Source organism: Scylla paramamosain, chromosome 32, assembly GCF_035594125.1.
Source record: "Scylla paramamosain isolate STU-SP2022 chromosome 32, ASM3559412v1, whole genome shotgun sequence".
NCBI lineage: Eukaryota > Metazoa > Arthropoda > Malacostraca > Decapoda > Portunidae > Scylla > Scylla paramamosain.
In genome coordinates, this window is record NC_087182.1 from 12,867,887 (window position 1) to 12,895,493 (window position 27,607).

The following is a 27,607-nucleotide window of genomic DNA, read 5'->3' on the forward strand; positions in this document are numbered from 1 at the left end:
GTAAATGTCAATTTTTGTCCTTGATTACGACGAAAAAAAACAAACCTGGAATCACTAAATACTCGGATAGTTGTAAGTGACGAAACGTGGCGGTAATAGTTTCATATACATTTTTATTCCTCCTGACGAAATCCTTTTTATTTTTTCATCTATATCAGCACAAAGCAGAAAATGGCACTCGTAACAGTCCTACTCCCTCGGCCAGTCCTCCTTGATCCTGCGACCATTGCACCGCCACCCTCGCCTCATCCTTCCCTTGACATCATTACTCATGCTTACGACAGTTATTTTCGGCTCCCTGACACCACAAAAACGCCCCGGGCACCGCTAAGACTCGTTACATCACTCACCGTCTCGTGCATTAACTTTTCACGTCCATTGATCCAACACTCCACTCTCCCTCTGTTCCTCCTCTGCCTTCTTCAGGAGTGCAGAAGAGTAGGTGTGGGAGAGAGAGAGAGAGAGAGAGAGAGAGAGAGAGAGAGAGAGAGAGAGAGAGAGAGAGAGAGAGAGAGAGAGAGAGAGAGAGAGAGAGAGAGAGAGAGAGAGAGAGAGAGAGAGAGAGAGAGAGAGAGAGAGATGAAGGAAGCAGGGAAAGTGAAGAGTGCCGAGTGAGGGAGAGTGGGGGGATGAGAGCCACTGTTTGCAGAATCACGGAGACAATGAGAGGGGGGGGGGGACTGTCAACGCTGCCTTGTATTCTACAGGGTTTGTCCTCCACGCTGCGGTGTTGTGGCGTGCTGTGGCGTGTTTTCAGGGGTACTGATTCCTGCCCTCACCGTCCCTCTATCACTGCCATGTTCCTGATGTGCCGTATTGTAAATTAATACCGTGATAAACGATGCACGTGGCCGTTTCGCAAGAATTCCATTGATTGGGTTCAATTATACCAGAAAACATCCGAGAAAATCATCGATGGCGGATTTCTTGGTTATGTTCACTGGTCGAAGGAATATGGGAAATGAATATCATAAAAGTTGTGATTTACTACCGCCTAAGTTGTTAAATCAAGAATATAACAAAACTGCATATAAAAAAATAATTCAATTGAAATATAATTCACATAAAGCAAAGAATATAACTTGCCATCATTCCCAATCATCAACACCGCTAAGCAAACACAATAACGCGAACTACTCCCGCAAAACATCAATTGTAGGGATTCCGTGCAAAGCTTGATTACTCACTATTCATCGCCTCTGCGTGCGGTGCGGCTCGGCGGGAGGAGGACATGAATATGCATCACAAACCCATTTTTCATCGTCACAACACAACCACCGTCACTACAGCGTCTTATAATTGAGATTCCACTGCTCGCCCCAATCACCTGCCAAGCCATCCGTCCTTGTTAACGAAGTAACACATCATGTCCTCGCATGTACCGATTAGGCTACGTTATGCTTGGTTAGGTAAAGTAAAGTCAGGTTAGATTAGGGTTAGTTATGTTGGGTTAAGTTACGTTATGCTAGGTTAGGTGAAGTAAGTCAGGTTAGGTTAGAGGGTGTTGGGTTGTGTTAGGTCTAGGTCACGTTATGCTAGGCTAGGTGAGGTGAAGTCTGGTTAGGTTAGGGCAAGTTACGCTGGGTTGGTTACGTTATGCTAGGCTAAGTAAGGTGAAGTTTGGTTATGTTGGTGCAAGTTATGTTGTTTAGGTTACGTTCTTCAAATTCGTGTCCTCGTCTGGAGCATATGGCGCCTTGTTCCCGCTTATTACTGGCCTCACTACCCTTCCTGTCTTTTTGGTAATGCACTCTGCCTCGTTCCCTTGCAGCTTAACTTCGCGCCCTCGTTCGCACCTCAGAAAAGAAAGGGTAAAGGAGGTAAAAATTAGGTAAAAAAGAGGTAGAAGAAAAAAAAAAAAAACGTACGGTGCTTCTTCCAAGCATTCCAAGATTCACGTGAAGTAACAAAGAAAACACAAATCCATGCGTGTCTTACATTCTCGTCTCCTTGAAGAAAAGAATAAGTGAGCACATAAATTCACACTCCCATCAGAAGAAAGAAAAAAAAAAACGTACAAGTGTAACAAATACTAAAAAATACTAACAAATGCTAATACACGATTAACAAAAGACAAATAAAGTTTCTTAAGATGTGAAAAATCCCTGTTTTGCTCTCTCTCTCTCTCTCTCTCTCTCTCTCTCTCTCTCTCTCTCTCTCTCTCTCTCTCTCTCTCTCTCTCTCTCTCTCTCTCTCTCCATGGGATCAAACGGGAAGAAGGGAGAGAAGGGAGAAAGGGAAAGGAGGTCTCTATCACCACCACCACCGCCGCCGCCTCCGTCACCGCCGTACCCGCCACCGCTACCAACAACACTATCGCCAACACTACCACTTTACTTTCCCTTTACACGCCCATTGAAATATGTGAGCGATGATCTCAGAAGCAGCACACACTCACGGCTGCTTCCCTCTCAATCTAGAAGGAGGAGGAGGAGGAGGAGGAGCCGAAAAGAAGGGGTATGGTAGGGAAGAGAGAGAATGAATGGAAAGGAAAAGAAAATCATGTGAGAGAGAAGAGGAAGAAAAAGGGGGAGAAAAAGGAGGTAAAAATAAGAAAGTATGAGAGGGAAGAAGAGAAGTAGAAGGGGAGGATGGGAGGAGAAATATGTAGAAAAGAAAAATAAGGAAATGGAGGGAAGAGGAGAAACTGAGAAAATTATAGGAGGGAGGAGGGTAAACAGAAGAATAGAAAGGAAAAGATAAGAAAAAGAAAAGTAGGAAAACGAAACGGAAAGAGAGGAGTAGAACAGGAACATGAATAAACGAGTACAAGAGACTAAATTGGAGGAAAAGGACGAAGATGAATAAGAGCGCTTACTTCAGATCTGGGCACAGTCACTAATATCTTTAGACAATACAGCGTCCAGCTTGAGAAAGAACTTCCCTACCATTCGTCCCTTCACACTCCTCCCTGAGCGACGTGGGACGATACAAACAGAAAGTGAAATGAAAGAAAAAAAGATTCTCTAGCAAAAAGTTAATATGTACAGTATTCACAAAATGCTAAGCTGGAAAACATACAATATTCACAAAATGCTAAGTAAAAAAAAAAAAAAAATCGCCATGAAAAAAAAAAAAAAGACTGGGCAGTACAAACTAAGACGTATAATATTCACAAAATGTTAAGTAGAAAAATTCCTCTCCTATAAAAAAAAAAAGTAGGTAGGATAAAGTTTTTAAGACGTACAGTATTTATAAGGTGCTAAATACAAAAAATGTGGACAAAACATCTCAGTCATTCAAGTAACAAGTCAGCAATCGTGGTCTGTACACGAATGAGTTAAAGCAAAGCCACTCACTCGGCCTGACAGTGGAGTTGCATGTAAACAAAGCATTCAGTGGCTGGCGGAGTGAGGGCGGAGTTACTATTTTGGTCTTTCCAAACAATATTTGCTCTTGTGAGGAAAATGACACACGGAAAGTAACTCAGGAATGAGAGGCACTAAACCTGCCGTTCTTTAAGCATTGTCAATTGTTGTCTTACATTTTCTGTTTTTTTCCCCTTTTTTTTTTTATCTTTTGCTTTGTTTATTTTTCATACCCATGCCTGCTCATTTTCACTTTATGACCTTTCATAAATTATAGTTTTAATCTATCTATCTATCTATCTATCTATCTATCTATACAACAGGCCGGCAATCTTACACAGGCAGTCCAGACAAAGCACCACACACTCACCTAGCCCCGTCGACCCCTGGTGGAGAGGGAGTCTCGTGAACCATGCTACTATACTCCAGGAGCTGAGGTGTAATACAGCTGGTCACATTAATAATAATAATAATAATAATGATAATAATAATAATAATAATAATAATAATACCAGAATAAAAGTCTACGAGGCTTCCAGTTTGAGGAGATGGGGATCAGTCGCGGTAAGCAAGGCCGCACTTACTTAAGACACAGCCAAAAACTATCCAAGTCAGATACAGGGACGGGCAGCAAGCTGGACTTTTCACCTACGTATCCACAGCCGCGAGAAACACGTGGCGACAATTACAGTATTATGAGCGGACATGAATAAGGCAGAACATTACTTCTGAAAAGTGTTTTGTCCCTTCTTTGTGTTTTACTACATCAATTACCGTCGTGGCTATTCTTGGCTTTACTAGAATAGAACTGTGGCGTGCGTGTCTTATGCGTGTGGTGAGTGGAGTGCGAGTGGCAGGTGGGCGTGTGGGACATATCCTTGTGTATGTGGTTTGTAAGCGTTTGGATGGATGGGAAGTGATGTGAGAGAACAGGGTGGGCGTGAATGGGCGTCTGGGAGTGCTGAATAGGCGGAAGAAATGATTGGGCGTATGTGGGCGTGTGTGAGTTTTGTGATGGTTGTGAGTGGAGTTTTCGAAGTGTCTAGGGATGACAGGTGGAGTTCATGAGCTGAGTGGGTGTATGTGAGCGTCTGATGTTCTTGAAAAGGGTGATAGGAGAGATGAGTGGGAGTGAGTGGGCGTCTGTGGTCTTGAAAGGGTGATAAGAGAGAGGACTGGGCCGGAGTGAGTGGGTGTTTTTCAAGGGGCCGGAGTGAGTGGGTGTTTTTCTTGACAGGGTGATATAGCGTGTGTGGGTCTCTGTTAGTCTTGAGTGGGTTGTGAGTGAGCTGTAGGGGCGTGTGTGGATGTCTGTGAATCTGTAGTGTGTAGAAAAGTAGTCTGTGAGTGTCTGGCTGGATTATAGGTTGTATGGATTAAGAGTGTGGGTGGATGTTCGTGAGTGTCTGTGGATGCAAATGAGGAGTCGATATAGAGATATTGAAGTGAGTGACAAGGACGAGAAGCTGTCTTTCTGCCTGTTTAGCAAGATCAGTCTGCTAGACGGCATCTTAGTGTTAATACTCTCCATTCATATATAAGATTTTCAACGCACACACACACACACACACACACACACACACACACACACACACACACGATGAAAGATTCTTTTACTAATTAATTCACATCCCCAAGGCAGCGGCTGAGTGGAGCTCCTGCCTGAGGAAACCTAAGCGTCGCAATAAATTTTTAATTGAAAGAATGCATCAACGAGGAAGCATTTCATATTACGAATTAAATAAAAGCATCGCCCAATGTATAAAATCTCCCTTATAGGATTATACGGGAATTTTGGAGGAGGAGGAACGGGAAGCAGACACACCCACAGAGGCGAGACGCGCACTGCCTTACAAATGAGCGGCAGAGTGCGAAATAAACACATTTACAAGATGCACGAAGCGCCAGCCAGTGAATAACAGTTTAAGGAGAACACTAAAGAGCTAAATAAACAACATGCCAAGGTACGGCTACAAAAAAGGGTGAAAATTGTAAATGAAAACTTTGAGTTCCCTTCCCTCTCTCTCTCTCCTCTCTCTCTCTCTCTCTCTCTCTCTCTAATATATATAAACAAGCGCAAAAAAACTCCATTTCAAGGCGAGGGAGAGTAAACAGGAAGGGAAAGACTCTTATTTAGGAGTTGGGGTATTTACCGTCACCCGCGGCAAGATGGGGAGGGTGGGGAGGAGGAAGAGGAAGAGGGAAGGGATCATCATCATGGCGTAACAGAGAGGGAGAGGAGGAAGAGAAGGAAAAGGGGGGAAGAGGAAAGACTACGGTGGTGTTAGGAGAGGTAAGTGGGAAAGAGGACCTGAGAAGCTTAAGTACTTAAAGTGTATAAGAAAAAAAAAAAAAATATCTACGTGAAATAAAATGTTTGAGAGGAATAGAATAAAGGAAAAGAAAAAATGGATAACATGACAAAGGGAAAGGAAAAAGGTTTGGCGATGGAGCGATGAAGGGGGAAAGGGAGGGTGGAGGCAACAGGAGGGGCAGTCACCTGTAATTTGTGCACCTGTCACGCGTCACAACGGCGGGTCATTACCACGTGTCCCGCCAGTGACAGGTGACTCCAGCCTCGTCACCTGCTGCTCCATTCCCTCCCTCCACCACTTCCTGCTCCCTTCCTTCCCTTCACCTCTTCAACGCTCCAACTTTCCTTTCCTCCATTTCTCTACCATTCCTTCCCTTCAAGTCTCCACCAACCATTCCCTTCATCTCTCCACAATCCTTTCCCTTCACCCCTTCACTATCCCTTCTTTCTCTCTTTCCATCCTTCCTTCCCTCCGATTCTCCAACTCTCCTTCCGTCCATCTCTCCAACATTCCCTCTCTCCGTCTTTCCCTCATTACTTCCATCTCCCCATCATTCCTTCCTTCCGACTTACCAGCCAACTTTTCCTCCATCTTTCCTTTCCTTCTGTCTGTCCACCTCTTCTCCATCCCTCCACTCTTCTTTCCTTTCATTCCTCCAATTCTCCAATATTCCCTCATTTCATCTCTCCACCTTCACTTCTTTCCATTTCTCCACCCCTTCTTCCGTTCGTCTGTCCTCGCTCTCTCTCGTCTTCCCTTCATCTCTCCACCCTTCTCTAACTCCACTTCTCCACCTTACCTTTAATTTCGTCTATCCACCTTTTCTATTATCTCCCCACCCTCTCATTTTTCCTTCTCCATCTCTCCACCCTCCCTTCCCTTCATGGCTCCAACATTAGTTCTTCCCAACTTTTCAACCATTCACTCTCTCCGTCTCTCCCCTTTCTCTCTCTTCACCTTTTCTTCTCTCCACTTCTTCATTTTCCTTCTCTCAGACTCTCCCCGCTTTCTCCTCGTCTCCTCCCCAACTGCTTTTCCTGTGTCTCTTTTTCGCTCCTCGTGAGATTTGGTGGGATTTAGAGCATCACCCGAAGCCTTGCCCGTCCTCAAGGAGAATACATGATTAGCATTAACCACAGGCAAACTACTACTACTACTGCTACTACTCGTTCTGCTGCTGCTACAACTACTACTACTACTACTACTACTCCTGCTATTACTACTACTACTACTACTACTACTATTACTACTATTTTTACACAAACAAAATCCATGGAAGCGGCAGAAATATATAAAGATATACATAGCAACATATAAACGCAGAGAGAGAGAGAGAGAGAGAGAGAGAGAGAGAGAGAGAGAGAGAGAGAGAGAGAGAGAGAGAGAGAGAGAGAGAGAGAGAGAGAGAGAAATTTCGTCTTGCGGTCACACCTACACATCTATTCAAAATTCTTGTCATGGGGTGCTTTATTTTTTGTCCCCCAGCTGTGCCTCAGTCCTCCCTGGCAGCTTCATTACACTTGGGGTCGTCGCCTTATCGTTCTCTGTCACATCTTCCGCCCCTTGTATGTTCAGACCTCGCTCGCTTTTTTTTTTTTTTACTCAGTTTTTTTCTTCTATTTTCTTCCTTTTGTACCATCCCTTTACTTTTGTTCCTGTTATCGTCATCTTTTGCACACCAATTCTCAGTCATCACCTTTTTTTTTTTCGGTTATTTCCTTCTCTTGTATATCATTCCTCAGTCATATCTTCCTCCCTTTAGATGTTCAATCCTCAGTCACTTGTTTTTTTTTTTACTTTGTACTCTCCAGCCCATCTTTTTTTTTTTTTAGCCCTTATTTATGAACTTTTCTTCCAGTAAACTTAAAAATAAATCTGTCAGTTGCTAGCGTCTCAAATATTTCACTGCTAGATGCCTTTTTCCCAAGTTTACTTTTTTTTTTTTAATGATATTTTATACTACACTCTTACTTATGTAGCGTAGGAAAAAATATATACTTCCTATTCTCGTTTTCTTTAGGTGTCTATGTAATGTTTTCTTTCCAGCGCTCTGAGTGTTAACAAAGAGTGGTCAAATCCATAAGGTTTTGCTCTCCTGTTCCACCATAAAATCTCACTACTGTTCAAAATCTAGACGCTCTCTGTTACTCTCTTGTTCGTTGCCGCGATGCTTTTAATGATGAAATATATTTGTTTTCTCCCTCGACTGCAACCGTCTTCTCTTTCCCAAATCATGAAGTTACGTATATTTTGCATCTTTTCTTCGGTATCAATATTTTTTTTCAACCTCAAATCATTTACCTATACTGCACATCTCTTCCAAGGATCAATAGTCTTGGAATTGCGTTACCTACAAAACAAGATAAATAAAAAATAAATAAATAAATAAGAATAAGGATAAAAATAAATTAGATAAGAATAAAAAGAAAATCTTACGTTCTATTTTATCACCTGTCCACGTTTAGCAGACGCCCTTCGTTCCCAGCTGGTACGATACCTTTACATCTCCCACCACGGCGTTCAGGCAAAGGTCAACCTGCCATGCACAACACAAACTTCTCGTGCAACGCTAACTTTACTAAGAAAAATACACATATTCCCCCTTCCTGTGTCGAGTCTCACGCATGCCTTCCTTCTCCAGATATTTTAAAACCAATTTCCATGCATCTCGTTCTTCTCCATAAATCTGTACCGTCCAACACAGTTATTTAACAATCAAGTAACATTTTCCTATATACTTCCATAAAGAATCTCTATAAATCCTCCCATGTCGCAAGAAAATTCCAATTCCATCCTGAATCACTTCAGGGATCGGGAAACCGGGATAATGACCCTCAATGGGATAAAAGCGAAAATTCTCCGTTGATGAGGCCACGATAGATATAGAGATAATAATACCGTACACGTATCTCCTTATAGAATTCTGTGTCGGGGTCTTCATTTAAGCTTCATATGAAATAACTATAACGGCCAATATCAATGTAAGTGAAATGGATATAAGAGTGTTTCGGAATTTTCCAGCCCTTGCTTTATTTTTTTTTAAATCCGTTTCTCTCTGTTTTCGAAGGCGGCCCTCTCACTAACTCTAAAGTGGTGAAGCGACAGATGAATTGACAGAAGCAACTATGTAGAACCTGTGTGTGTGTGTGTGTGTGTGTGTGTGTGTGTGTGTGTGTGTGTGTGTGTGTGTGTGTGTGTGTGTGTGTGTATACACGCGTAAATTAATCCAACTTAATCCAAAGCTCGCAGTCAGTTCAAATAATCTATTCCGATGCTGCTGCGACCACGACCATCATTACCAACAACACGGTACTCCACCAGCCTCGTTACACCAACACACACGTACTACCACCACCACTCCACTCACCACCACCACTCCACTCACCACCACCACCACCACCACCCCTGTATACTGTTCGCTCATAAAATTCACTACATAATTAATTACTCAAGATACTCCCTCCTACACTAACGGTATATATCATTAACGTTCTATATCCACCTTATCAATTTCCTATATCGATCCTTTCCCTTTCTTTCTATTCCGTTCATTTGCTTCGTCTCACATGCTTTCAGTTTTCTTTCCGCATCGTCTTGTTCTCGTCGTGCCGCGAGTCTCGTGTCCCGCGCTGTTATGTTATGGCTTGTTGCGTGTCGCTTTGCTATTTCAGTGATTCAGTCAATGAGCTGCGTTTTGTTCTATTATTTACCTCTGCGACGCTGCAATTACACTCTACAGTACGGAGTCGTGTTTCGCATTGCTGAGTTTTGCTTTGATACGTGATTTTACTGTACTGCAGCGTTACGTTCCGTCCATATATGACAGGCAGCAATTATGGTGTTTCTGTTACTCTGCGGGAAATTTTTGTTGCTGTGGATCGCATTTTTTGTTTACGCACTGCTGAGTTACGGTGCATTTGTTGTGTTAACGTTTTTGTGTGTCCCGCTCCCTCGTGCACTGCTCCCTGCTTTGCGCGGTTCCTTACTTCTTTTTCTTCTTACGTTGTGGTACTTCCTACACTGAAGAGAAGACCAGGAGCGGATTAAAAGAGTTTGGAGGAAATCAGTTCAGGAAAGAAGATCGAGGGGAAGACAGAGAATGAGATGAAGGAATGTAACTGAGGTAGAACTGTAAAGGATGGGAGTCACGAAAATGCAAGGGACAGAAGCAACTGGAGGAGACTCGTGCGTGGCGCCAACCCCTCACTACAAGGAAACGGCGAAAGGAAACTTCCTGCACTGTGCCCTTACCTACACTATGTATACATCAGACTGGTCCGTATTCTTTAACGTTTCCGTGCCTTACTTCGACAACTAACAAGTTCTGGTGAAAGTTAGCGTGGTTTTCAAGGGTACTTTCATGGTTCTAGTGATAGCTTAATAATATTCCTGCATCGTCAATTGAAAAAAATTCGCATGAGAACCCGATTATCACCTATGGCCCTTGAAAATAGTCCCGATTAAAGCTTAAATCGTTAGAGAAATACGAGTCATTTACTGGACCACCAAGCGTTTACATCCTTCCTCACGAACTAAAGTAGCCGTAGATGAGTGGGGAGAATAGCTTTTCACTGTGCTATTATATTTATTTTACCGTAGATGGTGCGGAAAAAGGTGAACCAATGTGATATTCGTTACATGGATGATGCAGAACTCTTTCCAATTTACCACAAGAACAATGAAAACACCCTTGGGAGCCCAGCAACCTCAATTAAACCTATTACAGTTGAGATAAAACACCGAGACATTTGAGAACATGAAAATATGAGTCAGACAGAACAAAGCACTATTATCATTTCTTCAAAACTTACCATACATACCATAATAACATCAACAAAATAGTCTATACAGCAAAAGTTATGCAGTAACTAAAGTTCTATATATTTTCCCTTATCATCTACAACACATTCCTTCGTAGCGTCTTGCAATGCGGTTTAGTGTTTTACGGATCTCATTTGCATCCCTTCCCTGCAATCATTTCACTGGGCCTCCTTAACAACACTCACACTTCACAACGAGTAACAAGACACATAACTCCAATGACTAGACCGGCGCTGAGGAGAGGAGAGGAGAGGAGAGGAGAGGAGAGGAGAGGAGAGGAGAGAGGAGAGGAGAGAGGAGAGGCGAGGAAAGGATAACACTAACTTATACTTGACCTTGATCTACACAACACTTCCTCAAAACCTTTATTCATCTTCACCACCTCGCATCCCCATCACTCCATCCCATCACCACGCCAACTCCCTAACTCTGCCCCATCACCGTGCCATCTCCTCCCCATCACCCGCTATCGTTTCTCCATCCTCTGGTATCACCCCCATCATTCCTCGACCTGCTTTCCTCCCTCTGCGCCCCCTCCTCCCCATCACCGCCCCGTCACGCAGTCCCCTCCCGTGCTCAGGCGTGTAATGGCCCCCCAATAAATCACTCTGCGGTGGGAGGAGCCGCTGAGAGAGAGAGGAGATGAGAGAGAGAGAGAGAGAGAGAGAGAGAGAGAGAGAGAGAGAGAGAGAGAGAGAGAGAGAGAGAGAGAGAGAGAGAGAGAGAGAGAGAGATCCAGATAATGGTGACCATATACCTTGATGGATATGAATGAGTCTCCAACCTCCTCCTCCTCCTCCTCCTCCTCCTCCTCCTCCTCCTCCTCCTCCTCCTCCTCCTCCTCCTCTTCTCTGTAGCTTCCTAATCACGTTCTGTAACTCCGAATTACACGCTTATAACACACACACACACACACACACACACACACACACACACACACACTGTTAATGTAATCCCCTGCACTCTGTGACCACTAAGAACCCTTCAATATTAATATGTGTATTTTCAGTCTCACAGCTGCAACATTAATAAATCGTTTATTATTATTATTATTATTATTATTATTATTATTATTATTATTATTATTATTATTATTATTATTATTATTATTATTATTATTACAGAAGTCTCCTCATCCCTATACACATCCCTTTTGCATGACTTAGAAACAAATCAATTGAGAGATGATTAAGAAAAAAAATATGTAAAACAAGAAAATTACCAAAAATAAACAATAACGAAAAAAAAAAAAAAACTGAATGAACAAATGAATGGAGAAAATAGTCACACGATAAAAGAAAATACTAAACTGCAAGCTGAACGAAAAATGCGGAGGTCAAGAAAGCTACACGACGCTAAGGCCACAGTGTCCCCTAATAACACAGCGAGGCAGGAGTCATGGAAAGTAGTGCACAACCCAGCGTGGGAGTCTGGCTCATTAGAAGCTGGGAAGAAAGGAAGACGGTAGGTGATCTTTTATGAAGCAAACCCCCTCATCTCCCTTCCCTGGAAAAAAAGAGGCAGAGGAGGGCGAGGACGAGGAGGAAGACGAGGAGAAAGGAGGAGAAGAGGGTGAAGAGGAGAGGGGTAGGGAGAAAAGATAAGGAGGAGGAAATGACTTGAAGAAAGGAAATGAGGAGGACAAGGATTAGAAAAGGAGGGCGAAGAGAAACAAAGGAAAAGTGGAGAATGGAAGGAGGAGGAGGAGAAAAGGAGGATGTGGAGGAGTGGAGGAAGAAGAGTTGGAGGCAGGAAAGAAGAGAAGGGAGGAGGAGGAGGAGAGGAGGAGGAGGAGGAGGAGGAGGAGGGAGGGAGGAGGAGGAGGAGGAGGAGGAGGAGGAAGAGGAAGAGGAGGAGGAGGAGGAGGAGGAGGAGGAGGAGGAGGAGGAAGAAGAAAGAAGAGAAAGGAGGAAAGAAGAGAAAGGAGGAAAGAAGAGAAAGAAGGAAAGGGAGAGGAAGAAGGAAAGAAGAGGAGGAGCAAGGAGAAGGAAGGAAGAGGAAAGAAGTGAGAGGAGAAGGAACCAGGAGGAAAAGGAGAAAGAGCAGCAAGAGAACAAGGGACAAGCCGAGGTTAAAGCAATAAATACAGCGTGTCAAGCCACAAAGAAAACGAGAATCAAGAGCTGGGAGGAGCGTTTGAATGATGAAGTATTTACACCTGCTGCTCCTCGTCTTCCCTCCCTTGGGACTCCGTGTTCTGCAAAACAGGCAAGTCGGCCCAGCAGTCTGTCGTTTTCTCTTCCTATTGAACACCACGTGCGAGAAATCCAGTTACAGAGGGAAAAAGCAGCGGGAAGGATAGCAGGTAAAGTGAATCATCGAAGTAAACAAGACTGTGCGGAAAAAAAAAAAAGATAAGGCATAAGAATGAAAAAAGTATTTGAAATATATATATATATATATATATATATATATATATATATATATATATATATATATATATATATATATATATATATATATATTATATATATATATATATATATATATATATATATATATAAACAATTAAAATATTAGATCGAATAAACGAGGCAGAAAAGAGGGTGTTTGGGTGAAAAATAAGTATGTGAAAGTATCAAATGAGAGGTGAATAGTGCTATACAATTACATATTAGAATTATGGATAAATAGCAAGATATGTTCGAGTATTATAATTGTATATAGAGGAAATAAGACAGAAAAAGTACTTGAAATAAAAAAAAGTGATGAATTTAAAAGTAATAAATGAAAATAAATAATGCAATACAATTACGAATGAGAATTAAAAATATAGATATATTTAGGAATTGATTATTATTGCATGTAAATATTCACATAAATTAATTTTGAGGGAAAGACACGCCAGTTATATATATGTGTATATATATATATATATATATATATATATAGTATATATATATATATATATATATATATAATATATATATATATATATATATATATATATATATATATATATATTATATATATATATATATATACATTAATCAGATAATAGACACTGATGTGAGAGTAAGAGGGGATAGAGATAAAAATAAAGAAACTATCACGAAAGGGAGGAGGGGGAGAGGGTGAATAAAGGATAAATAACGAGAAAGGAAGGGTAAAGGAGGCAGCAATGACTGGATAAAAAGAGGCGTGATGGAAGGAGGGAGAGCGATGGAGAGAAGGGGAGGTGAAGGATGGAGGCAAGCTGATTGGAAGGAGGGGAGAGGTGACACAGGAAAGGATGGAGGCAGGGAAGGGCGGGAGAAGGAGTAATGGGAAGGAGGAAAGAGGAGGAATGATAGGGGAGAAGGAAAGTGCTTATCAAGTCCCTCTCCTCCCCAACATTCCCCGCACCTGCACAACCACACCTGTCAGGTCCACCCACACCTGTCTGGCAGTATCACCCGCTTGTTGGAAATGCTATTAACCTATTTCACAGTAAGAGCATTTGCGTGCAGTGAAAATTTAAGGGATTATATAAAGGACTAACAGTTTCAATTTGACGCGCCTTGCCATTGCATTAAACAACACTATCTCAATAGGATTTGCAATTTTAAGAGGAATATTGTCGAGTATACTGATGATAGTTTATTCGTTAATGGATAAGTGTCTTCTGAAATAATGTTTCGTCTGCTCCTAATGACCACAAAGAGCATTAACCGCTTTCTCATGGCTATTTATCACATTGATGAAGTGGAATTACTTTTAAAACTGCCAAAAGAACCGTGGAAACACTCATGAAAGACTAAATAACCTCTACTATGGAGTTTATTAAATGCAATTGAAATAGAACGCAGAAACGTTTAAGAACATGAAAATATGAGTCAAATAGAAAAGAGCATTGACATTTCAACGAAGCTTACCGTATAAGGACTGAGACCCTTACAACATCTACAAAATAGTCTTTACATCAAAGCTGCTATGAATATCCAGCACTAACTGAACCAATTGATTTCCCACCTTGCATGCACGAACAAAAATTATGATTGAACAGTTACAGCAGTTTAAGTTAAGCAAATCATTGAACATCACATATTATACATATCGCACAACGTAACGAAGAAATGGGTGAATGAAGGGATGAATGATTAACTTTTATAGATAATTCTCTTTCTACACCATCCACAACTTATAAGAAAGAGGAAATGCTTTCAGTGAATTATGTAATACAGTTTTCCATTTGACGGAGTCCCTTAAAAGTTACCTAATGAACTTCACAACAAGGCAAGGAAACACAAGATGAAGCATTGTATCGATCACTGATTCAGATGCTTCGTCACTTAATAATCCGAGAGGAGGAAGAAGCATATGAACAATGACTGAAGCATACCACGAGATACAGTAGTGTTTTGTATGATTAATTCGTCTTGTTAGAGAACACATTACAATAGAAACGAGGCACTGAAGCACAGAATGACTTGCTTTAGTTAACTAACAACCCGTGTTGTAGATAACGAAAAACCCGTGCTGTAGGGTCTTGCGTATCAGTATTGGATGAAGCAGAAGCAAGAGGTAAAATGTGGAGAAGACCTAGCTACCTCTTCCTCCTCCAACACTCCCTCCCTGCCCGTCAACCAATAGAAAAACATGGCTCAGTACTGACAACGTAAAAGCACTCGTTTGATTGGTGGCTCAGCAAGTGCTTCGGTCTCCTTCTCCTCTTCCTCCTCTTCCTTCAATCCTCGTAAATGAAAACTCGGGTATTCTTAAAGTTGAGGTTGGGAATAGGGAAGAAATGGAAAGTGGAAAGGAGGAATGGGAGGATGAATGGGGAAGGGAATGAGATGAAAATAGGCTAGGAATGGGAGGTTGATAATAGGATAAGCATGAAATGGGAACGAAAGGAGGAATGGAAGAGAATAATGGGGAAGGAGAGAATAAAAAGTGAGAATGCTGGAGAAATGGGAGGAATAAGAAGGGGAATAGGAAGGGAATGGGTGAAAGTAGAAAAGGCATGGGAAAGAAAATGGAGAAGGAACAGGAGACAGATGGAAATAATGGAACAGGGGGAGAGAGAGAGAGAGAGAGAGAGAGAGAGAGAGAGAGAGAGAGAGAGAGAGAGAGAGAGAGAGAGAGAGAGAGAGAGATGATGTCTAAGCTAAGGAGGAACGAGAGATTATAAAAATGGGAGACTAGCTTTTGAGGGGAAAGAAGGAAGGAAGGAAGGAAGGAAGGGGGAAGATGAGATATAGTAGTCTCCAGTAATGAAGGCAACTTGTTCAAAAGTAAGCATCCCTTGAGAGTTTCGCCGCGTTCATTATTCTCTCTCTCTCTCTCTCTCTCTCTCTCTCTCTCTCTCTCTCTCTCTCTCTCTCTCTCTTAGTACTGCTCACTCCCTCCTCACGTACTATCAACTCCTAACTCATTTATCGACCCATCCAGCAGGACGCCACGACAACAGGACCCCTGGACACTCGTCGGCCCAACCACCTTGCAGTCCCGTCATCCCGCAGTGAAATCGATCCCCTACAAACCAATGCTGTCGCTCCTCAGATCAGCCTATCTTCCCTCGCTCCTCCCATGCCTAACACTGCAGCAGCCATGGTGTATTTTAGAAGCTTAATCCCCTTACTGCTATGACTCTATTTTGGTAACATTCAAGTATCGTATATGTATAGTTTGCATGGATATATAGAGAGAATAACAGATTACTTTTGTATTTTCTAAGCAACGGAACTAGTTAATATAGTCTAGTAGAAAAAATAAGCATCTGAGAAGTCGTGAACTATTATGAGAAAAGCACATCTAACAGTGAAACGGATAATAAAATGGTTTAGTGTAAGTTATATAATTTCTAATGACAAAACAAGCAAAAGTCACGGTTGAGCGGTTTACTCTTCTGTAGTTGTATTACTGTTCAATAAAATCGTCTAGGGTTAGTTAGATAATAACAGGCGTCGTGCTCTCATTATCAGTAAAAGGGGAGAAGTAAGAGAAGCCATAAAAGTCAAAAGATCGAAGGAAATATCGGAACCGCATTAAGTGAAAGGTTTTAAATGCACTTTGGGCTTTTAAAACATATTACTGCTCATATTCACTTCTATTTTGCGCTTCATCTCCCAGACTGTTGTAAGCGTTAGTAATGCAATACACACCTGTATGTATTTGTTTCTCCGATGAAACTCACAATGGCTGGATGGGTTCTCTTAACTGGTCGGTGAGTTCGTGGTTGTTTCTCTCCCAGTAACAGTCTTCCTAACTCCCGACCAGATCACTATAGAAGTTCGCATTCCACCTGCACAGAAAAAGATAAATGAGAGAAAAAGGAAAGGTATCAAGAAATTACAAAGATCGAAAGTAATAACTGATTGACGCGTGTGTAAAGTAACACTATATTTTCTATGCGACTAGAATCGTACTTTCTACGTGATTTATCTAGCCAAGCCCGGGAACATTTCTGCCTACTGAGAATACCAGAGTCAATTCTGTCTTAGGGCTTTATGTTCCACTTACGTTATGACCGCCTAACCTGCTACGTATTAACTTTCCTACATGTGAATATACTTGGTACTAAAATTGATATTCTCGAGGCCTGAGTGATCAGACATAACGGCGCAACTAGCCAGGGTAATTTACTTTTAAGAAATACGAACACTGAGTAAAGTTTACAGAGAGAGAGAGAGAGAGAGAGAGAGAGAGAGAGAGAGAGAGAGAGAGAGAGTGCGCGCGCGAGGTACCCAAGAACCAACCCGGTCCAAGCACCACACTCACGTATTTACTGCTGCTGCTTCTGAATTCACTGCCTCGTTTATGCATTCCTTGTCCCCTTGTCTCAGAGCGCCCGGGTGGCTGCTCCCTGACAGACGTGTTCCCTCGCACAACGATGGCGCCCAAAGTTGCAGCTGAGATAAGGTGATGCCGGGACCTGGCGTGTTCTCTTCCTCATGCTCTACTTCCTCTGGTCTCCATACCTCTATAGGCAGTCACCAACACCCACGCCATCTGGTGGTTTCCAAAGGGTGTTCAATGCTCTTATAAAGTATTTAGATATCTTAAACGTTATGATTATTTTGTTTATGTAATTAGGAATGTCTGGTTTTTAAATGTAGAGATGTTTCACGTAATTTTGTAGCGGTGAACTGATTTTAAAATTACAGAGAGTTTATATTTCAAGTTACCACGTAGATTCTCTATAAACAAAAGGTGATCTGGTAACTTACACTCTTCCTCCCCACAATCTCCCCTCCCCCTCCCAGCTAACTACTCACTCCCCCAGTCCTCTCCTCCCCACTGTCTTATACCCACCACTCTCTCTTTGCCCTCCCACCACCACCTTACCTCCCCCGTCATAACTAACTACTCATCCCCTATCTCTTTCCTCTTTTTCTACTTCACCCTCCCACTACTCTTCTATCACAAACCTTCCCTCTCCCTCCTAATTCTTCTAATTCCCTCCACCTCTCGCTTCCTCACTACTTATCATTCAGTTCTTCCTCCTCCCTTCCCTTCCCTTCATTCCCCTCCCAACTAACTACTCATTCTCCCATCACTTTCCTCCCCGTTGCTTCCCATCTACTTCTCCCTCCCGCCTCTCCCTTCCCCTCCAACTAAATATTTCCCACCCCTCTCCTCCTCACTACTTGCCATCCACTTCCCCCTCCCCTCCCATGCACAGCCCATCCAAGTCAGGTTTTGGTTCAATGGACGCAAAACACGCAACAAATAATGTGTACTTCCCTCGAGTCACGGGGGCGGAAAACAACACACTTAGTTACAGATTAAGACGATGACTGCCGCTTCATCTCCCGAACAACAAAGGCGGAGCTGCAATAAACTGCCACGCGAACTACTACTCGTAATTATGAGAGGTAAATAATCTATAATGAGACTAAGATTTGATAGCTGGGGGAGATTTTTTTTTCCGACTGGTGGTTCTAGGAGAGGCTATTAATCCGAGTGATTTAAACTCCATTATGGTGCATCTTAATCAAGAAAAATCGATTAAAGGTAATAAATTATGGCTCAGTGTTGTCAGGTAGTCTCTCTCTCTCTCTCTCTCTCTCCTCTCTCTCTCTCTCTCTCTCTCTCTCTCTCTCTCTCCTCTCTCTCTCTCTCTCTCAAGATTAGGAAGTCAGACGAACACGTGTCAAAAAGGGAAAAAAAGAGACTTAAAACAGGAGGACGAAGAAGAGAAAAGGAGAAGAAAGAAAGTGTCAGTCAGTCAGTCTCTCTCTCTCTCTCTCTCTCTCTCTCTCTCTCTCCTCTCTCTCTCTGCTCTCTCTCCTGTGTGTGTGTGTGTGTGTGTAAGTATGTGTTCTATCTCCCAATCATCCTAGTACCCAAAATAACGCAGCAAAAACACCTTACATAGACAACCTTACGCTAAGTACCCAGAATTACACCTCTCGATACCTCTTCATGTCCCAACCCAACCATCTCCGCTGTGTCCCAGAAACCTTCGTGTCATATCCGCTTTTTTCCAGTGTCCTAATCCAACGCCTCCTCTCCCTGTGTCTGTACGAGGCTGCAGAGACAGATAGCATTTTGTGGCCCCGAATCCTTCTCATTAATCCAAAAATCCTGATGGGGAAGGGATGATGAGGGATTGTGACAGGTAGTGGAGGAAGGGTGGAGAGAGGGTGGAGGAGGGTGGAGGGGTGGACGAGGGGAAGTGAAGGAAGGGTGGAGGAAAGGAGGAGGTTGAAAGAAACGAGGGACAAGATGAAGTCATGATGGAGGACGTATGGAGAGAGAGAGGGGGAGAGAGAGAGAGAGAGAGAGAGAGAGGAGAAGAGAGAGAGAGAGAGAGAGAGAGAGAGAGAGAGAGAGAGAGAGAGAGAGAGAGAGAGAGAGAGAGAGAAAGGAAAAGTGCGTAAGGGAATTAAGAAGTTAAGTACAGGAGAAAAAATAGATAAAAATGATAGATGTTATAAAAGAGAAAGGGTAGAGAAAGGGAATGAATAAAATATGATGGAATTATTTTTCGGTAGGGAAAAATCAGAAAAAAAAAAAAATTAAGACAATAACACCCAGTAAATCATATCTAACGACAAGAAAGGAAAAGAATAGATAGAGAAAATGTGGAAAAAATATATGCAGAATAAAGATATAAATAAAAATGATAGAAAAAAGTTTTACAATTTATTTAATAGAAAAAAATAAATGAATGTAAAAATATCCAATAAAGCACACTACAAGGCGGAACAGTTATGAATTACTATTAGAAAAAAAAAGATATATAGAATAGAGAAAACCAGAATTAATAGAAAATTTGAATAAAACATGGTAGAAAATAATTTTGTTTAATGGAGAAAAGAATTAATTTTATAAAATATCCAGTAGAACACATTAAGAGCCGTAACAATTATGTATTACTAACAGAAGAATAAAACATAATGAAATAAAGAAGTATATAAAATAAGAAGATAACTAAAATAAAACATGGTCGAAATTGGTTCATGGAAGAAAAAAGAGCTCAATAAAAAAAAAAAAAAAACAATAAAACACATTACGAGCGGAACAATTACGTGTGAGTACCAGAGAACTTCCGGGTCTGAGTTGTAGTTCACGGCTTCTCTATACCAACGGGTCCTCTCGTAACTCGTGTTGTCTTATCACTTATGCAGCAAGCCCGGCCAAGGTCGATAACAGACTCCCCCACCACACTCACATACACACACACACACACACACACACACACACACCACACACACACACACACACACACACACACACACACACACACACACACACACACACCACACACACACACACACTTTACTTACTATTTTTATTTCGATAAAAAGAATATCACTAGTACTTTTGTTTCGTTTTTCTATTGATTTTGTTGGTTGTATATAAAAAAGAGAAGCCACCGAAAGACTTTAGTGGGAATGCTTCTCATAAACAGTGCAAACACTCACGTACGCGTCCGCACACACACACACACACACACACACACACACACACCACACACACACACACACACACACACACACACACAGAAGTTTAGTGACAAAAAAAATTCAAGTGTGATGCAGGATACCAAAGATATGGGTTACAAAATACAAAATCTTGAACCAATACATCTCATTTTTATCACATGTGCAATTAATACTAAAACATTTTCCAGAAGGGACTACAGATGCTGTGTAGCTTTATTAACCTTCTGCGGTCTATTTTCTAGTCTAAATATAAATGTATGAAATCTTAAATGCAGGTTCTTGTCTTATCTTAAATTACGCTGCTTCTGAACTATTTTCATCTAGGTTTATTGTATGCTTCGACAAATAATTGTAATCCTGACGTGCGGCTTCATGGGATCCCGTTGTTGCGTCGAATTGAAACAGTCGAACATCAGCAGTCTAACCAGGCTTCCCGCGAAGACTGGAATGGAAGGTGGCGAAAGTTTCAAAGTTTCACACGAGATTAAAACCAAAATCACGCGAATGTAGCAGATTTTGTGTATCATTTAGTAAAAATCATTAATACAATTTTAGTGTAGGATGAAATAAAAAAGAAAAAATTAAATGGACTATCGAGGGACTTCACGTTCAGCTTTCATGTGTCATTTAGTTAAAATCATCAATGTAATTTCAGCCTAGAAGTAAATTATCTTCAATGAAAAAGAAAGAGAAGAGAAAATCAAGGGACTTCATCTCCGTTTGATTAAGTGGGCTTATAATGGACTCGAACTTTGGATAATGCGTCACCTGTGTCCGGTACATTAAGAGCACCAGTCGTGTTTCCCTTCCATTTCTTGCTGAATTTCTTAGCTTTACATAAGGAGGAAATGTCACTGAAAGAAATGAGTGGGAATGCTGAGCTGTTTCTGATCAACAACGCAAACACACACACACACACACACACACACACACACACACACACACACACACACACACACACACACACACACACACACACACACACACAGAACGAATATAGATACAGGGACAGAAATACAGAATTGCATGTCAGGCACAAACAATGACTAGGTAAACACAAGCATTCACTCACTCACACACACACACACACACACACACACACACACACACACACACACACACACAAGTACAAAACCAGTAATCAACAAGACCTTGAAACACTCCAGGTCTCATTCAATCTTTGTTTTTCGAGAGCCAACACGAGCAGAACCGTCCATGTCATTCCTCTTTTCCATGGCTGTGTCCCTCTCCCTTCACCCGCTCTTCCTTGCTTCCCGCCCTCCTCCCTTCCTTTCTCCCTCATCTCCAGTCCGGTCCATCTGCCAGGGAAATGTCAGCAGCCTCGCTCCGGATTTCATAGGAATTTCAAGCGCGTTTCTTCAGCCGCGTAAGCGTTTTGGGGGAAGGACGCGGCCTCTCTCTCTATACAGTGCCTCGTTTGGCGGACACACAGCGACAAACGGCAAGAGGACGAGAGATTCTAACCTAGTCGAGGCTTTGTCCAGGTGACTTACTGGGAGTTACAAAAGGTTATGTGTGTGGAAAAAGACGGATTTGTGTGTGTGTGTGTGTGTGTGTGTGTGTGTGTGTGTGTGTGTGTGTGTGTGTGTGTGTGTGTGTGTGTGTGTGATTTTTTTTTGTGATGTGTTCCGTTGTGTTTTACTTTTCACTGCTTTTATGGTGTGAATTTATGTATGTGTTCATATTTGTGTGTGTGTGTGTGTGTGTGTGTGTTGGTTGTTAAAATATACTCGTAGTTATTCTGTTCTTTTCTTTCTCAAGGTAATTTTATTATAGCTACCTACTCATTCATTCAGTATTTATTCTGCAATATAGGATTGTAAACTGTAATCAAACTCTTTACTTAAGTATGTTGAATCTATTTGTGGCGAAGACAATGGAAAAAAAGAAAAAAACATTGAGCCAATTTATCTCTTTTACCTCCATTCATGTATCTATCTATCTAATTAATGAACTAAGTAACTAAGCAAGCCAACTGTTACCTACATCTTCCGAACTACACACGCATGTTTGTCTGTGTGCATGAATGAGCACAAACAGTGCAGTCTGATATGCCGGTGTAAAGCAAGCGAAAAAAAAAAAAAAGAGAGAGAGAGAGAGAAAAAAAAGCAAGAGTGAGTGAGGAGTTTCTTTACTTATTCAGGTAATGACGCAAAACACAACCACGATTACAACCCAGATTTTTGGTCATGATTCCCGCATAATTTTTCCCGGCGAGTCTCTTAATGTCCTGTATGTGTGTGTTTGTTTTGTTCGCCTTTACTGTTATTTCGTTGTATATTCTGTGTGGTAGAGCGAGCTGGAACGAGGAAAGGGAGGGAGGGGGATGGGGAAGAGGAAGAGGAGGAGCAAGAGTAGGAAGAGGAGGAGGGAGAATGCAGGACAGAAAGGAAATATATAGGAAAATATGAAAAAAAGGAAAGGGAAGACGAGGAAAAAGAGAAAGAAGAACAGAATGATAGAAAAAAGGAGGCAAAGAAGCAAAGAACCAAGAGAAGCTGCGTAAGCAGAAAAAAAAGAGGAAATATGTAAAAAAAATGGAGGAGAGGAACAAGGAAGACAAAGATGAAGAGGAGGAGGAGGAGGAGGGGAAGGAAGAAAAGTAGGAGGAGGAAGAAGAAGAAAAGGACGAGGAAGAGGAGGAGGAGGAGGAGGAGGAGGAGGAGGAGGAGGAGGAGGAGGAGGGTATAAACAGCCTTCCACCCATGGTTACATCGCCAGTTGAATGGATAAACAGGCGGTGGAGAAACACAATATACGGTACGGTTTAATTCAGTCTGCGCCCACACCAAGATGTAAACATGCCCGGAGAGGAGGAGTAGAAGGAGAAGGAGGAGGAGGAAAAGGAGGAGGAGGAGGAGGAGGAGGAGGAGGAGGAGGAGGAGGAGGAGATAGTGGAAAAGGAGACGGAAGAAAAAAGGAGAAATTTGAGAACACTTACATACAGTTATCACTTTCTTACATACTCACCTACACACACACACACACACACACACACAGATCGATAAGTCCACCTCGTAAAAGATGAATGAAAGGAGCAAGAGACCACAAGCAATGTGGGAGCAGATGAAATTAAGATTTGACGTTGGCTTCTTGGAATTATGTAGAAAACTTGAAAGGGGAAGCTGTTGCAATTGCGTTCCCACTACTACTACTACTGCAACTACTGCTACTACTACTACTACTACTACTACTACTACTGCTACTACTACTACTACTACTACCTTCTGTGTAATACAATCAGGTGGCCAGCCTTTCAACTACAAGTGATAAAAATGAGGTAATTGGGTAACATTGAGGTATTTGCAGGCGTGGCCAAATGTGTTCATTAAGACCTGCGTCCCGTAATGAAGGAAAGATTTCTAATGAGAGAGAGAGAGAGAGAGAGAGAGAGAGAGAGAGAGAGAGAGAGAGAGAGAGAGAGAGAGAGAGAGAGAGAGAGAGAGAGAGAGAGAGAGAGAGAGAGTAAATATATTCATAATTCAGGTCTTTACGTACACTATTATTTTTTCCCTTCATCTCCTTCCCCTCTTTTATTACCTTTTTCCTCTTCCTCCACTCTTTCTCCTCCTCCTCCTTTTTTTCACTTTCCTTTACCTTTCTTCCTCACTTTCCCACTTTTTTTTCTATTTTTACCTCTTCTCTCCTTTCCTCCCCATCCCTCTCGTCCCTTCCTTTTTCCTTTTCTTCCTCCCTTCTCTCTTTTCCATATCCTTTCCCTCTCTTCCCTTTTACATCTACTTTATTTTCTCCTCTTCCCTCCCTCTCTTCCTTTCATCCATTTCTATTTTCTCCCTCTTTCCTTCACTCCCTTCCATCCCTTTCCCTCTCATCTCTCCTCCCTTTCCTTCTACTTGTTTCTCTTTCACTCTCCTACCTCTCATTTCTCCTCCTTTTCTTCCCCTTTCATCGCTTTCCCCTTTCCTTTTACCTTTCTCTCACTTTCCTACCTCCTCTCACTTCTCTTCCTCCTCCCCCACTCCTTTCCCTTCACGACCCTTTCAATATACAACGTGAGGACAAGCTTCCCCCCTCCCCCTCCCTTCCTCCCTCCCCAAGACTCCAGGGGCAAAGTGGCAGTAAGTGCTTGAAGGAGAGTCCACTTGGGGGGGGGATCGGGAGGGGTAGTGGGGAGGGGTAGTGCGGGGGTGTATTAAGAAGAGCTGCAGGGGGAGAAGGGGGAGGGATGCAAGGAGAGGAAGAGGAAGAGAGTGTTAATTGAAGCTTCTCTCGCAATGAAACAATTGGCAACTTGACCACGATGCCATTATGAGGCTGTGTGTGGGAGGGAAGGAGGAGAGGAGGGAGGGAAGGAGAAAAGGAGAAAGGTAGAAGGATGGAGGAAGAGAAAGAAGAAAGGTAATGGATGAAAGAAAAGGTGGAAAGGAGAAAGGAAGAGAAGAAAGGGAGAGAAAGAAGGGAAGGGGAAAAGGAGGGAGGTAGGAAGAAGAAAGAAGAGAAAGAAGGAAGGTAATGGATGGAAAAGGGAAGAGAAGGGAGGGAGGAAAAGAAGGGAAGGAGGAAAATAGAGAAGAAGAAAAAGAAGAAGAAGAAGAAGAAGAAGAAGAAGAAGAAGAAGAAGAAGAAGAAGAAGAAGAAGAAGAAGAAGAAGAAGAAGAAGAAGAAGAAGAAGAAAGAAAGAAAGAAATAGAACAAAGGAAGGTAATGGATGAAAAAAAGGGAAAAGGAGGGAGGAAAAAAAGGAAGGGAAGGGGAAAAGAAGGGAGGTAGGAGAAGGATGAAAGAGAAAAGAAAGAAGGTTACAGATGAAAAAAAATGAGGAAAGGAGGGAGGAAGAGGAGGGAGGAAGAATAAAGACGGAGGGATAACAGATAAAAAAGAGGAGGAAAGAAAGGAGAGGAATATAAAAGGAGTGGTAATAGATGTAATAAACGAAGAAAGGAGGGAGAGACAGAAGAGAGGAAGAGAAAAGGAGGAAGGGTAGCATACGGAAGAAACGGGGAAGAAGGAAAAAGAATGGATAATGGATGAAAAACAAACAAAAGAGGAAGAAAGAAAAGAAAGAAAAAAGAAAGGGTAATACGATAGGGATAGCAGAGGAAAGGATAAGAAAAAACAGGGAGTAGGAAGAAGAAGGATGAGAAGGGAGGGACAGATGAAGAATCGAAAAGATCTAATAGATAGAATAAGAGCAAGGGGGAGTGAAGGGTGTTAACAAGAACAGGAAGGGAGAGGCAGGAGAAGGAAGGAAAAGACAGAAGGAAGAAGAATGAATAAGAAAGGATAGTAGAATAAAGAAAAGGAAGAAAGTGAGACAAAAGGAGATTGGGGCAGTAGAAGAAAAAAAAAAACAGGAAAGAAAGAGGAAAAAAAGAAGAAAACGAGTAGGGTAACAAAGGCAAAGAAAGAAAAGGTGGAAGGATAGAGAAGAAGGAGAAAAGATGGGAGAAACAGTAACAGGAAGGAAGCAGATTCTAGAGACGAGAAACAAAGGAAGGGAATAATAAAAGATGACAATAATTAGGGGAGTGAGGTGTTACTACAGAAGACTGGGAGAGGGAAGGACGAAGGGGAGAGAGAGAGAGAGAGAGAGAGAGAGAGAGAGAGAGAGAGAGAGAGAGAGAGAGAGAGAGAGAGAGAGAGAGAGAGAGAGAGAGAGAGAGAGAGAGAGAGAGAGAGAGATAATGAAAACCGTTTCCACTTTACACTCACAGTCCCGATAATGCGACACTTTTTCCAGTAAATCCATCGATCTTCAGGCAATAAAATAAACGCGCTGAGCATCTACACACCCACAGAGAATCGATAAAAGAGAGGAGGAGGAAGGTAAAAAAGGAAGGATAATGAGGCAGGAAGGAAAAAAACGTCTAATTGAGTACAATGCAACTACCTCGTTTTGCTGACGTAACAGAGGAAAGAGGGGAGGAAGATGGAAGGACTGGCAAAAGGAGAGGCAGGAAGAGAGGATGATAGAAGGGAAAAGGAGAGGGAGAAGGGAAATGAGAAAGCGTTATACAAAGGCGGGATGACAAGAGGGATGGTTGATAAACACGTAAGAAGGAAAAAGGAGGAGGAAAATGAAGGGAAGGAATGAGAAAGGGAGAGAGGAGGATGAAACGAGATAAGGTATGACTGATAAAGATGTAAGGAAAGGAAGACAGATGGAAAGGAGGGAAGACAGGAAGGAGGAAATGAGGAAAGGCAAGCGAAGAGAGTGAAGAGAAAAAAGAATGATGTGAGGAAAGGAAGAATTGAATGAAGAATCGAAGAAAGGAAATGACCAAGTTTTATCCCTCTCTCTCATCCCTCTCCTTTACTTCCTTTCTTCCTCTCCCTCCCCCTCCTTCCTCTCTCTCTCTCTCTCTCTCACCGATAAATATAAACTGGACATAAGTTGGAGGGAGTTCATCGGAATTTCATTATTTTCGTTTCACTTTTTGCGTTTATAAATTGTACATTTGTTGGCGGGAGAAAAGAACTTCAAAATGCTACGTCCTTCAGAAATAAAATATAACTATACATAATTTTTAGCGATCACACACACACACACACACACACACACACACACACACACACACACACACACAGGGCACCATAACGCTGTATATATATATGATTATTACTATTATTTTTTTCCTGGAAGGGTTAATTATCTTGCAAGTCTTGGTGGGAATATAACGCGTCGCTCTGTCCTTCGCTCGCCCTCATAACTTATCGCTGCTCGAGTAACGCGTCTGGTGAACGAAGCCTTGGGACAACCTAGCTCTCGGGTGATCAATAGTCGCCATATGGGTAAATAGAATATAAATCACAGACTTCTATATAAAACACGTGAATATATCAAGGTCTCTGTCCTGGGCCGCCTTGATAACATATATCAGGAATGTCTATCAAGGAAAATTCCACGGTTTTTTATCCTATATATCACCTCCCAAAGTGGTCTGACCTGCCGCTGCCTAGGCCACGCCACAGAGGGCAAGGCGAAGGGCACTGCAGCAACGCCTTCTACGGGAGACAGGAACTCTCGGTTTTGGACATGTATCTTGTGTCCATTCCTTTCGCAGCACACAGGACAGAGAAACAAATACCTGTCTTCCCATTTGCGCTGTAATACGTATGAGAGAAAGTAACACCTGTCTTTTCTTCATGTAATACCTAGATGATAAATAAACACCTGGGTTTAAATATGCTTCTTTGGAATGCATTAGGCAGAAAAACAGCCGTCTTTTCTCTTGCAACACCTGGTAAAAATAATTGCCTTTCCCTTTGTAACACCTGAGGGAAATAGAAATACCTGCCCTCCATT

General features: G+C 42.1%; 1 protein-coding gene across 10 annotated transcripts in view; it reads right to left on the reverse strand.

The window, feature by feature from the left end:
• LOC135089215 (uncharacterized) overlaps nucleotides 1-27,607 on the reverse strand; it is a 129,056-nt gene that overhangs the window by 15,093 nt on the left and 86,356 nt on the right. For 5 of the 10 annotated variants that reach the window (XM_063984580.1, XM_063984581.1, XM_063984579.1 and 2 more), the window contains exon 5: nucleotides 16,531-16,670. The exons of 2 other annotated variants lie outside the window; for them this stretch is intronic. In XM_063984580.1, coding sequence (XP_063840650.1) covers nucleotides 16,582-16,670 — 89 coding nt within the window. In that variant the 3' untranslated portion in view covers nucleotides 16,531-16,581. Of the gene's footprint in view, nucleotides 1-674; nucleotides 1,797-16,530; nucleotides 16,671-17,146; nucleotides 17,378-27,607 lie in introns of those variants that run through there. 3 more of the 10 variants (XM_063984586.1, XM_063984582.1, XM_063984587.1) reach the window with 3 other exon arrangements.